Below are 13,470 nucleotides of genomic sequence, written 5' to 3'. Positions count from 1 at the left end.
GGAGATGAAAAAAAAAAAAAAAAAATTTGTTATCTCACATTTAGGCTCGATGGGGAGTCATTTTCCAAATCGGAATAGAACTATCAACTATCAAAAGAGGAAAAATTATCGTTGTAGACATGTTTAACTGAAAAGTGGTTATCCCTATAAACAGGTTAAAAATACATTGAGTAACCCGTTTTTCTGACGAAGCTCTCTCCCTCCTACAATACCCCTTCACCCATTTCTACTGCTCTAATTTCCCCTAAAAGTGGCTTTTTTTCTCAGAAACAACAAAAGAATATTACATACAAAGGAGATGAAAAAAAAAAAAAAAAACATTTTGTTATCTCACATTTAGGCTCGATGGGGAGTCATTTTCCAAATCGGAATAGAACTATCAACTATCAAAAGAGGAAAAACTATCGTGGTAGACATGTTTAACTGAAAAGTGGTTATCCCTATAAACAGGTTAAAAATACATTGAGTAAATAGGAATTTCACCGGGACCTCAAGGAAATATCGCTATAGACAGGTTTATCGTTATAGACAGTATCGTTATACACAGGTTTCACTGTACAATGATTCATGTTGGTGGCAAATATATTTTTTATATAAACATTAGTGTTCTAGCACAAAATTTTTATATCAAAAAAATTTTTACACTTGCAGAAAATGAAATACTTTTAATTACTAGAAAACATTAAAAAAAAAATTTTATTAAAAAAACAGGGGTAGCAGCAAAGTTTTTTAAAATTTTAGGGTAATTTTAGGAACTTTCTTCAAAAAATTTTAGGTAAATTTTAGGGGTAATATATGATTTTGCTAGGATAGAAACAGATCACACGGTAGTTTATTACATAACGGAAAATTATTACAATTCATCCACACATATCATAAATAATTTCAAGCCATAAAATAAAGCTCTGAAATTTGTTAAGTCAAGAATGAAATCTCTAAAGTGTAAAAATGAAATTTCAACTTTACATATTACCTATCAGAAATTAAGTGCATAATTCAGGAACAGGCAAAAGTGAGAATAAATCAAGAGAAAAAATTAATTAACACCAACTTGGATTTTTATTTAATTTTTACCTTCTTAATCAAAACTTTTTTATTACCCTTTACCTTACTTTATTAAGAAAAACTATTGTGTGATAATATTAGATTTCAAATCAGCAATTTATATTAGAAGTTAGAGAAAAACAAATTAATTATGATCATTTTTCTAACATATTCTTGATATGATTTGTGAGATTCTTTTACTGCCCTCAATAGTGTTGTGGTGATCTTCAACACTCCTCCATAATTTCGAATGGTATCTTTGATTAGTCTAAGAGACATAATAGTATTCTCATGGTGACTCACATTAAGCATTGCTTTATTTATTGAAAAACCTCTCTCAGGATCAGAATTCCCATGTGGCAAAATTAAAACAGTTTTAATTAATGTAGTAAAATTCTTATATTTTAGATTATTGCTTTTTTATTTATATTTATATTATAACTCTAATTTTTTAGGAACACCAACAAAATTTTATCAGATTTTTAGGAATTTTAGGGTTTGCACATACTTTTAGGAATTTTAGGGGGAATGCGACCTCTGAAAAAAAAAAAAACTATACTTTTTCTAAAATTTTTTTAGTTTAACAAAGAATCGATTTGGCAAATATATAGTGAAAAGTGATTACTATATATATACATATTTTCACTATATACACAAATATATAGTGAAAAGTGATTATTCAGATTTGAAATTCACGCATCGTAATATTGTATTAAAAATTGGGTTTTCTAAAATCATACAGAATTTCGTTGCAATGACCGTTGAAAAGAGGACAGAAAAACAAAATAGATATACAATGGAATCTGTTCAAATTGAGAGCATTAATAAGTGATGGCTCAAATTTGTAATTCAACATTTTTTATTTTGTGTTCAGGAGCTATTGCAGGCCACAGGTTGTCAACCCAATTTATGCACAAAAAAAAAAAAAAATTGCTAGGAGCACAGTAAAGTCTCATTTTCCTGAAAATACGTAGTTGTATTTTTAGCCTCTTGAGGCAAAAAAAGGCTGCCATAGTCGCCTCAGGTCGAAAATAGTTGCAAATAAAAGGCATTTTAGTTGACTGTGGCAATCCTTTTTAAATTCTTTAATAAATATTGAGAAATTTGAGAATATCCGGGTAAACAGAAGATAGTCATAAAAAAAATAGAAGATAGTTGTAAAAAAACTTTAGACTTGGGCGGTACGCTAATATTGTGCTTGGAATGGGTGCACGCCACCTTAGAAGGTGGCATACTTACCCTGTCGGTCTCTCCCATTGTGTTGTTCTTGCAGCATGATTGACATAGTATGTTCGGCCATTGGCATCTTGTCTCTCCTCCCAACCCGGGGGAAGGGGAGAGTGATTGGACGGATGAGCAGGCACATTAGTTGGAGTCGACGGCGTCTCCTCATTGATACCACCTTCTTCGGCGTTCACCATTTCCCAGCCAGCCTGCAATTCATTCACTCAATTTATACATTTTATTAATGAAAAAAAAATTTAATACACTTAAAATAAATGTATAATTCGAAAGCAACAAGTTATTTTTTTGTTCTTAGGTTGAAATTTTTTTTTCTGCTAGCTTTCGCATTTTGTAAAACTGGAAAGTGTTCGTGTAAAATAACAGTTTCTTTAAAGAAGTACCTAATTTCATTTAGAAAAAGAATCAAATTTCAGTTTAGATGTTCGTGTAACTTAATTTAAATAACTTCACAGATATCTGATACCTTGCACTTAAGCTTTCCTTTAAAAACTTTGTGCAATGAAAATTCTATTCTGCGGTATGGCATCCTCTTCATTGTGGTAGTAGCATATTAAAAATTTGTTCAATTTAATTGCAGCGAAATAGAAAAGGGGGTAAATATATCACATGGATTGAATAATTTTTCTGTTACAAATCTGAATTTATAAATTTTTAACAATAGTTATAAGGAACTATAATTTTATTTATTTTTTTTTTTTTTTTAAAAAAAGAGAGAGAAAATACCATTTTTTCTAGAGAACAATCTTTTAAATTTTTGCCATTTCAGAATTGCATTTTAAATTATTAATTTTATACTTTTTTGTGTTAGCCGTAGTAGTTCATTAATTTCAGCCAAACTTATTAGCTGAGCTTCTTTTTTTCAGTCTTGTTTTATTGAAGTTTATCCGAACTCTCTAACAAATCTAAGTATGGTAAAGTCATTATCACACGAATTAGAGCTCAGATTTTGTGCAAGTAATGCAATTTAAATCTTAGAACAGTGAAACTCAGAGAAAACTTTGTAGGAATACAAATTATTGACTTGCAGAAGTACGTGAATCAACGGTCTTCAGAGTTGCGAACACACACCTTCAATAGAAAACTAGTTTTTATAATCCAATACTGCTAAGTATAAATACTCAAACCGACTCTTAAATAATAAGATATAGATTTAAGAATTCTCAAAAAGCTACATAAATAAAAACTAACCTTTTTTTATCTCTAATTTTTAATTAAATGTCAAAATTTTTTAATTTTCTATTACAATATTAAATTAACCTTCTTTAAACATAAAATATATTAAATTTAATTTGTTTAAATATAAGCTATATTCAATTTAATTTGCTTAAATTTGAGTTTATTGCTGAACTCAGACCACAAAACTCATTTGCCATTTTGGTTTACTCCACTTTGTCCAGTTTCTTCTGTTTTTTCCAGTGTTCTGTATAAAATATGTTTCTTCCAAGCAAACTCTGCGAGCCGTGATGGCTCGAGAGACAGAGCGTTTGCCTTTTGATGAAGTGAACCGGGTTCGAATCCCCGTGACGGCTCGTCGATACCAATTCCACATCCAGCTTGGACCGACCACAGTGCTGACGTAAAACATCCTAGATGGTAGGCGGATCACGTGTGAGAGTCCTCTTGCTGTTAGGTTAACAGTGGGAGGATTTTGCAGTTTTCCTCCCCATGTAACGCAAATGCGGGTTAGTTCCACAGGGTGCGTAGCCAAATTATTCAACCAAAAATAAGCACTTTTCAAATACTCAAAAAATATTTTTAAGCACTTTAAAAAAATATAATCAGGCAGGGTTGGAAAGTTTTTGACAGTTGATGGTTTTAACCGTCATGACCCCCCCCCCAAAAAAAAAACTTTTGATATTGTTCTTGACAATTGTCAAAAATCATGACATTTTGAATCATGTAAAACAAATGGCGCTTTCATACGCTAAGGAACTGACAATACGCCAAAATAGATTGGGGTTCAATTAATTGTGAAAAAGTTGAATAGAACAATGTGAACCGTGTCTTTTTGCACAATTCGTAGCAAAAATCAACATGGTAAAGGAAAAATCTCATTTTGAAAAAGGAAAAATTAGGCACTTTTTAAAAACACCCAATGAAAAAAGCACCTTCAAGCACTTTTTAAAAACGCCACGCACTCTGTTCCATTAAAATCCTCCAAGAAGGCAAATTTCTCTCAATACTTGATTCAGAAGTTCCCTTGTCTTCTGGATTAGGTTCAAAAGTACAAGGCCACGGAACTGAACGTTAGTAGTCGTAAACCCAAAAACAGGGCTGTTCAACACCGGTTGGACATTTAAAAAAAAAAAAACCTGTCTTCCATCATAAAGTTAATACTTACTTCACTTTCTTGTTGACTGGTGTTATCTTCTTCATCTTGGGATCCTGGGGTATATGCATGGTATATTTCTAGGTGGCCTTTCACTCTCGATTTTGTACTATAAAAACAAAAACACTTTTGCTTTATAAGCATCAAAATAAACTATACTTAAAAATTGAAATGTAAGAAACATATATATAGCAATTTAAAAAGCACAAATTAAAATAACTATGTACAAAATTCATTATAGTTTGTCTAAAATAAGAACTCCCCCAGACATTCGTCTGGACCTATAGTGGTGACTGTGGCATAGCTGCCAACCTCCAGTTATAAAAACGCAAAAGATAGGCAAAAAAAATGCAGAAGATTCGTAACTGCATACTAATTACCAATAAATTTATAAAAGAAGCAGATTTTAATTAACCATTTATTTATAAATCCACTATGTGAGCATAAAGAAGCAATACTCAACTTTTTTTTAAAAAGAAAAAAAGAAAACTAATGACTAGTTACTTGATGGTACAATATTCTTGATTAAAGGGAAATATGTCATATTTTAAGACTTATATTAACATTAGTTTAATTAAAATATAATAGTATGCACTCAGGGGTCTGTCCAGGCCGAATTTACTACCATTTAGCGGTACCTCCACAAATTAATTTTAGGTAAAACGGTAGTTTCACAAATTCAACTTTAGGAAAAATGGAAGTTTCACAAAATACTTTTTCTTAAAATTTTATTTTTGTATCCCTTAAGAAATGATAAATCCATATTTTTGTGTTGATTTTTAAACATAATTTTTCACAAATGATGTCTAAATTTTCACAAAATAGGTACCTCTCAGAAAGACCTAGACAGACCCCTGGCACTATATATAAACTTAATAGAAATTATGAAGAAAGAATTACATTAAAATTTTTTTTGTTCTTCCGGTGTTTTGTCGATTTTATGTGTCCGACTATATCAGTTTTACCACCATGCACTATGCTAGTAATTTTAACATACATTGAAGCGTACATCATGCACTCCTCGATCTAGAAATAAATGGAAATTCAAGAGAATAAGACTCCTTAAAGGCTTGTTTGTATTGTTTTCGTTCAGCCATAATAAATTAACAAGATTAATCTAATAAGTAAATGTAAATAAATATTGCCATAAACCAATTGTTGTTTTGCTTTTACACAAGCCATTTTCTTTTAACGTTTGCTTTCGTGCCAGCAAACAGGAAGTCACGTGATAACGGGAAGCGCTCTCACAACAGAAGCTGAATTCCTTCTCTCATTGGTAGAAGAGAGGAGAAATCCATTACGTCACATTGAACGATGTGACGTAAATGGAAGGAAAGGGAGGATCACCGCAAGCGAGCTTTCTAAGGCCATTACTAGAGGAGCATCGACGTCTGATTTAAAGAAAATGCTAGGTATCGGGCGGACGAGTAAAATGGCGGAAGATCTTATCTTCAGCGTGTAACAAATAGCTAAAATAAGTAAAAATGCGGAAGGGTAGGCAGCTATGCTGTGGTAACAAGGTATGACTATTTCAAGTAGGGGTGCAAGGTCAGTGTTTTGGCTCAGCTCGGCGAGAGAAAGGGAATTTCTTTCTTCTGTCTATTGTGAAGCTACCCTTCCTCAAATGCGCCGTTCTTGTTTTCATACAGGGTATCTGCTACATTTTAGATTTTCAAATTCATGACTTTTCATGATTTTCCATGACTAATTCCAAGAATTTTTCATGGCTTAACGAAGTTGCTATTTTCTCCAACAAAAACACAACAATAAATTAAAAAAAGCATTATAATAACATTATTTGAAATAGGCATAACCAAAACTATTATACTCCATATCTATAGATTCCATCTTCATATTTATAGATTTTGAACTTAAAAAACAGAGTAAGGAAAGAGTTAAAACAATAAAATAGCTGAAAAAAATACAAAAGCAAAAAAAAAAAAAATTTCTGCAGAATTATATTCTAAAGATACTTTTCTTGTTCATCAGAAAGGAAAGAAATACTCCTGATTTTTCTGTTCATTTCAGAATAAAAAAAATTCGCCAATAACTGGTTTGCTTCAACTAGAATTTTAAATTGATAAAATTAAAAAAAATAAAAATAAAAAAAATTCGTAAATCACAGAAGAGATTTTAAAGGATAATTCACTCTAGAAATTATATTTTTTCTTTCATTTTTTGAAAGAGCACCATAATTTTTAAAGAACATGATAAAATCATTTTATATTCAAATAAAATATGATTTTGTTAGAAATTCAGATATTTGGAACAAGATGAAATTGGGGGGAGGGAGATTCCATTTTAAAAAATACAGTAAAAAAAATACAGTAAATTTTTTAAAAAATACAGTAAAAATCATGACATTTCATGACAAATTTTGTTCAATACCGAAATTCATGACTTTCCATGATTTTCCAGGTGTGCAGATACCCTGTCCATAGCATCAGATGGCCTCAGACATTGTGGATAGAGGAGTTCTTAGCTTAGACAAACTATACAATGAACTATGATTTTAATGATAATTACTATTTTAACTATTTAAAAAAGAATTGTCTTTAATTACGAACACCATTTATCAATTGCAAAGATCGTCACTGATAAGAAACTAAACAGTCTGGATTCATATTTTCAAAACACAATTAAAGATTCATTCAACTAAAGCTTAGCCTGATAATAACAGCAAAATAACTCTCATTCCCCTGAGGAATAATTATTGACTGCATAGTCTTAGAATCCTATGAAGAATATAGTTACCTTCTTGGCCTCAATATGTAAAACTTTGTGGTGATGGTCCGGCCAGGTCTTTCACTTGGAATGTATTTAAGCGGGAGTTCTACCAATCCCAGGAAATCATCCCGAGTCTACAAAAAAAAAAAACAATTTATTTTAATATCTTTACGCTATATCCATGCATATTTGACACAGAGGTTTAGGACAGAATGGATTAATCTATGGTTTAAACTGTCCTGTCCAAAAACCCCTCTCTCCAAAATCCTTTTATACAAATTCTATCACAATTTTTAAAGAAATATTGGAAAAAAATATTAGGTCAATTTTTGAACAAGAAACAAAATGAAGACAAGTTTTTGTTTTATTAAAAAAAGTTTATCATTATTTTAAACATTGCATTATTTATCCTTATGCAAAAAAATAATTTATCAGTATAAAGAGCATATTTATTCATATTTTTTGTTGTTCAATGAATTGTGAAGCTTCGTAAGTTATAAATCTTTTCTTATTATATTATTTTTCTTTAATAAGTTAAAGCAAATTGTATGAAATGTATCAAGTATTTATTAATATATGTAATTATGTGTACAATGGTTACACATATAAAATTTTTATCTTTTACCAATTTCAAAAGTTTTGGACACTTTAAGACAGTTTCAGTCATTTTAGGACAGTAAAACCCAAATATCCTGTCCTAAACCAGTTTAGGATGTCCAAAACTCCGACCCATTTTGAAAGGAAATTTATCAAGTCTATAAAAATGTTTGATAAGAATTGATAATTCGATACTACGTAATCGAGATCTAAGATGCGATATTGTAGAAAAAGTATGATCACTGAATCACATGTAGATCCAATATGATGGGTAAAATGAATAAAATTGCACTATTTAAAATTTCTTAAGTAGCAACAGCAAAATAACACCTATACTGAAACAAATTATTCCCTGATACTTGAGGTAAAAAAATATATTATTATCATTCATAACTTCATATGGATCATATTTAAAGAGGAGAAAAAAAGTTGGACTTGTTTAGAGTGTTCGGGGACCACGCTTTTTCTACTTTATTTACACTGCACTAGAGTAGCACAATAAGCTATTCACAACAGTTAGGGAAACATTTCAGAGGATAATTCTAAGACATGTCATTACAATTTTGATTCTCTGTAAATGAGATGGCTCTCTTGCTCTGATAACCAGATAACCTGAATGCAAATTCAAACTGTTTATGGAAGAACAGTTTTGCTGGTTGGGATTTTTATTTTTTATCAATTGTCGATTAAATGTACAAAATGAAATACAAAGACATTATAGGCTACTCATAAAAGAGGCATGTATAATCCGTGTAGGTACAGGGAATGGCACATTCAAGCAAATATAAAGAGCAAAGATTACTGAGAAATCTCAACGCTTTAAGCATCAAAATTTGGCTTAATTGACGAATTCAACACAACTGAGCATTCTTGCATAAATAAAAGTACAAGTAAAACGTTGAATAGTAACTGTTAAATTTTTTATTTTCAATGTATCATGTCACTGCTGTGATTTATTATTTTTTTTTACATACAATTCTTTGATAACTAGAGAAATTTATAGCACTTTTTGTAAGATAACTAAGGATTGAGTTAATTACAAGAATATAACTGCCTCAGTTTATTAATCAAAAAGTAAAAGAATTCGACATTATACAATACCGAATGCAAAATATTAGTATAAGGAAACAGCGTGATGTATTGAAATATCGCGATGATAGAGTGACGATGCATTGAGATGCTGAAAGCTTAACTTTACCAAGTGCTAACACACACTCTTAATGCATTAGCATGACGGACCAATCCTTCAAAATGTATTTATTATTAATTTTTTAAGATTATGATTATATTTTTGTCACATGATTACATAAAAATGTGATGTTTCACATTGCTTCTTAGAATTCTTAAATAACTTAAAATAATATTTCTTAAAAATTTTAGAACAAACAAATCATACAAAAAAAGAAGAAAAATAAATTAATTAAATACAATCACAAGTGAAAAATGTTAAAAACTAAACAAAGAATAACAAATAAAGACTGAAATGTATAAAAAGAAATGCTACATAAAATATATATGTATTTACACTAGATAAATCAAAATTTTAAAAACAGGTTGTTATAATATCAATATAGGTTTAAACTTAAAACCTTATGACATATATAAGTAAAAATATAGGCTAAAGCCCCCATGGCAGAATTGCGGCGACACAGCAACATTGTTGCAGAAAGTTACATAGTTTATCAGAAAATTTTTTCTTTTGGAAAGTAAAAAATTTTGGTTTCATAAATCCATAGTTTGACAGTTATTGATATTGATTTTCGTGCAGCTTTTAAAGTCCGATATTCTAAATATATTTATTACAAAAACTGAATCTCAAAACAAAACATGCATTTGAGTAATATCTTATTAAAAAGTCCGATTCCTGTGATTTTGTCGTCAATCTTTTTTTCGGTAGTTACTGCAACAGATTATTGATATTTGCATGTTTTTTAAAGTTCGGTATTCTTAATATGATGTTTATTACAAAAGCCGTATCTCGAAACAAAACATGCATTTGAGTAACCTCTTATTAAACAGATTCGATTTTGTTGTCCATCTTTTTGTTTTATTGGTATTTACTGCAACGGATATCTTAATTTTTACTTAGTTTTTCTTTTTTAATGTGATGATGATTAACAAAATGTGAAAAAGGAAATAATTAGTGTGTTTTTCTCCTACAAGCAAAATAATCCATAGTATTATAATAAAACAAATATTGCATATTCTATTAAAAAAATTTTAATACAATTTATTTACATACATATATATTTGTACATATATATATACATATATATTTGTCATTATTAAAAGTATCTCACTGAAAGATATTAGTGCTAGAAAGTTTTGTCACAGATAGCTGATAGCTCGAAAAGCTCGGCCATGGTGACTTTATGAATATTGAATACAAAATGTCATACTTACTAATCTATTTTCATCAAAGACTTCAATTTTTAAAGTATTGTTGGGGTTGACCTAAAATAAACAAGATTATAAATAAGAATCATTCTTTTAAATTTTAGAAATATTCACAAAAAAGAATATTTACAAACATACTTATATATGTTTTGTACACTTACATTTATACAATTTACTCAAAACATTACATATTTTGTTTTTATTAAAAAATATTCTTTCCTAATGCGAACATTCCTGAAATACATTCAAAAACTAATAATTAGATTTTTATTATAACGTATACAAGACAAATAATTTTGATAAATTTAAACAGTATATTAGAAAAAAAATCAACAATAAATACTTTATACTGTTGAAATTAAAAGGACATGAGAGAAATCAGTACAGTTAATTTTCAATGATAATATTTAAATAGTTTTTTAATAATTTTGTATATCTGATTTAAATAATTCTTAATAAAAAATTTTCTGATTTTTTTTCCTCCTTTTATAAAATTTTTTTGCTCAAGTATAATATGCCCAGCCATGTATGTGAAGGCACGGATACACATGCCCAATCGAAATTTTGACTTGTCTGTGCATTTCAAGTGTTGCAAATTTAAAACCTTGAATATAGCTAAAATAAATAACTTTTAAATATTTTTAAACTGCACAGGATCAATTTCTAATATAACAGGGTTACCACTCAAATGTGGAAACAAAAATTGCCTGTACATATTATACAGAATATATTAAGAAGAAAAACACAATCACTTTGCTCTTGTATGAGCTATATTGGGCTAACTATACTAGTTATAATTGCTGAAAAAACTTAAGAAAATAGTAATATAGCAAATTAACTAGTTAAATATAGCTGAAATATCATCCTTAAATATCCTATAGATTGCACTCAAAATAACAGAAAAATTTAAAGATTTGAAAAATTATTAAAACATACTAAAAGATAATCTCTATGCATAAATTTTTTTCTTCAAAAAAGTGAACTAAAAAATTTATTAATTGATAAACAACTTGAAAGCTTTTTAATATATTTTTTTAACTGAAAAATTATACGAAAATGAACATTTAAAGGTGAATTTTTAAATAAAAGGTATTCATTTAAAAAAAGTACTTGTAAAATTTAAAATCACTAAAAATTTACTTAATATCCCCCTCACCGAAAAAAAAAAACTAATTTAGCTCATTGAGAACAATCCAAACAATGTATTTGTATTAATAATCAGAATTGAACCTATTAACACAGAATTAAATTACCTTAACATTGAATTAATTTTTTTAATGGAATATGAAAACTAAATATAAATAGCACTAAAAATATAAATAGAGTTTAAATTAAATGAATAGCATTAGAGTTTTGGAGCAGGTTAGAGCAATTTTGGAGGGAAATGGGATTTTGGAGTAGGCTGGAGCAGAAATTTCATTTTGGAGCAATTTGAGTAGCTGTTATAGCAACCCTGCTATAAACAGCAAAACACTCAGAAGCATAAAATAATTTTTTGTCATCCCCTACCGCTTTTTTCTTTAAAACAAATACTGCATTTCTTTTTTATTATTTCACTCAAATATTATATTGAGTAAAATTTGAAAAAAGAAAGCTTAATCACTGTTAAACATTCCTCTGTACATTTACTTTAAAAATATTTTAGACTATACAAAATTTATTATTATGTTTAAGAGTTAAAGTTAGGTAAATAATACCTTTAGTAAAAAAGTGCAATTTATTTATTACTAAATTGTAAAAAACAATAAATAAAATGGTTAAATGAGTAGATGGATTAAGTAACTTGTTACCCATAAACTCTAACCCAAACTTTTTAAAATAAATTAATAAATAATCAGTTTAAACTATATAGTATACCTAATTATAGTAATTATAAAATTTAAAAAAAAAAAAAACCTATGTTACATTTGAGAAAAATTATAAACCACATAATTCCTATAAGCTTATGTGTGTTGCACATATTAGCTTAACAGAATTCATATGCATAAATCATTGAAACTAATAACTAACTTTAAAGCATTGACAAGAAATAATAGAAAAATGTTGCTTCACTTAAATATAATCAATAAGCATACAGATAGGAGTCAATTTAGGTAGGAGGATGAAGTCAAGACTAAACTTTAAATCAAACCAAGTAATCAGAAACAATAGAATTACTCAACAGAATAAAATGAAGTTTTGAACTAAAAATAACCAACTACTTAAACAGATGAATCTGGAAACACATGTGCTTAACAAGAATACTTAACACATGTGCTTAACCGGAATTCATGTGCAAAAATTAATGATTTATCAGAAGTAATAACTAATTTTAAAACCAAGACATGAAATAGTAAAAAAATTATTAGTTGCAATTGAAAAATAATACGTAATAAGAAGTCAATTCAGGGGTCTGTTTAGAAGAAATTTGGGTCCGTTAACAGACCCTTCACAAAATATCTTTTTATTAAAACGGATCCTTCACAAAATATTTTAACTTAAAAACGGATCCTTCACAAAATAATTTATCTTTTAGTCGGACCCTTCACAAATTTGTTTATCTTCATTATTGTTTTGTTAATCAAATAAACCCTTCCCAGGAAGGGGGGAAAAAGACAGATGTAAACGAACAAAATTTTGTCTTCGACAGACGCTTCTTCCTTTATTCGTCCGAAATGAATATTCAGCGTTCAGCAGTATAGGCTAAATACCAAATATTTGTATGTTGCATTACTAATTTAGTAGCTGCAATTGCTGTTTATTTTTTAAAATTTAATTTTTTTAATTAAAATTTTACAGTGTTGAGCATAATCTTGTATGTTTTTACAATTTATAAACTCCTTGAAAAAGTTTTTTTGCAATAATTGCACAAATTCACAAAAGCGAACCCTGGTTGAAAGAATGTGACTTAACATTTATTTTATATTCACAAATTATGAGTAATTTTTTCACAATTTTACAAAAACGGACCTTTTACAAAATGTCTGGACAGACCCCTGCAATTAAAAATAAGTATGATTCAGCTCTAGTGCTAAAAATAACAGATACTACATAATGTAAAATTGCTGACAGGCATTTTTTTAAAGGAGCATTTTTTTTAAGGAAGTCGTCCTGGAGAAATTTTCAGAGGAAGGCATTGGCTCACATTAGGC

General features: G+C 28.8%; 1 protein-coding gene across 1 annotated transcript in view; it reads right to left on the bottom strand.

Moving 5' to 3' along the window:
- Positions 1-13,470, bottom strand: part of Nedd4 (E3 ubiquitin-protein ligase Nedd4) — a 105,073-nt gene that overhangs the window by 67,384 nt on the left and 24,219 nt on the right. The window contains exons 5-8 of the mRNA XM_043053387.3: positions 10,346-10,396; positions 7,373-7,479; positions 4,631-4,727; positions 2,284-2,477 (exon numbers count right to left, since the gene is read on the bottom strand). Coding sequence (XP_042909321.1) covers positions 2,284-2,477; positions 4,631-4,727; positions 7,373-7,479; positions 10,346-10,396 — 449 coding nt within the window. The remainder of the gene's footprint in view (positions 1-2,283; positions 2,478-4,630; positions 4,728-7,372; positions 7,480-10,345; positions 10,397-13,470) is intronic.

The sequence above is a fragment of the Parasteatoda tepidariorum genome, chromosome 8 (assembly GCF_982258835.1).
Source record: "Parasteatoda tepidariorum strain Cologne lab strain chromosome 8, Ptep-v5.0, whole genome shotgun sequence".
In the NCBI taxonomy this organism is placed as follows: domain Eukaryota; kingdom Metazoa; phylum Arthropoda; class Arachnida; order Araneae; family Theridiidae; genus Parasteatoda; species Parasteatoda tepidariorum.
Note: the sequence above shows the minus strand (reverse complement) of the source record. Positions and strands in the feature narration are given on the sequence as shown.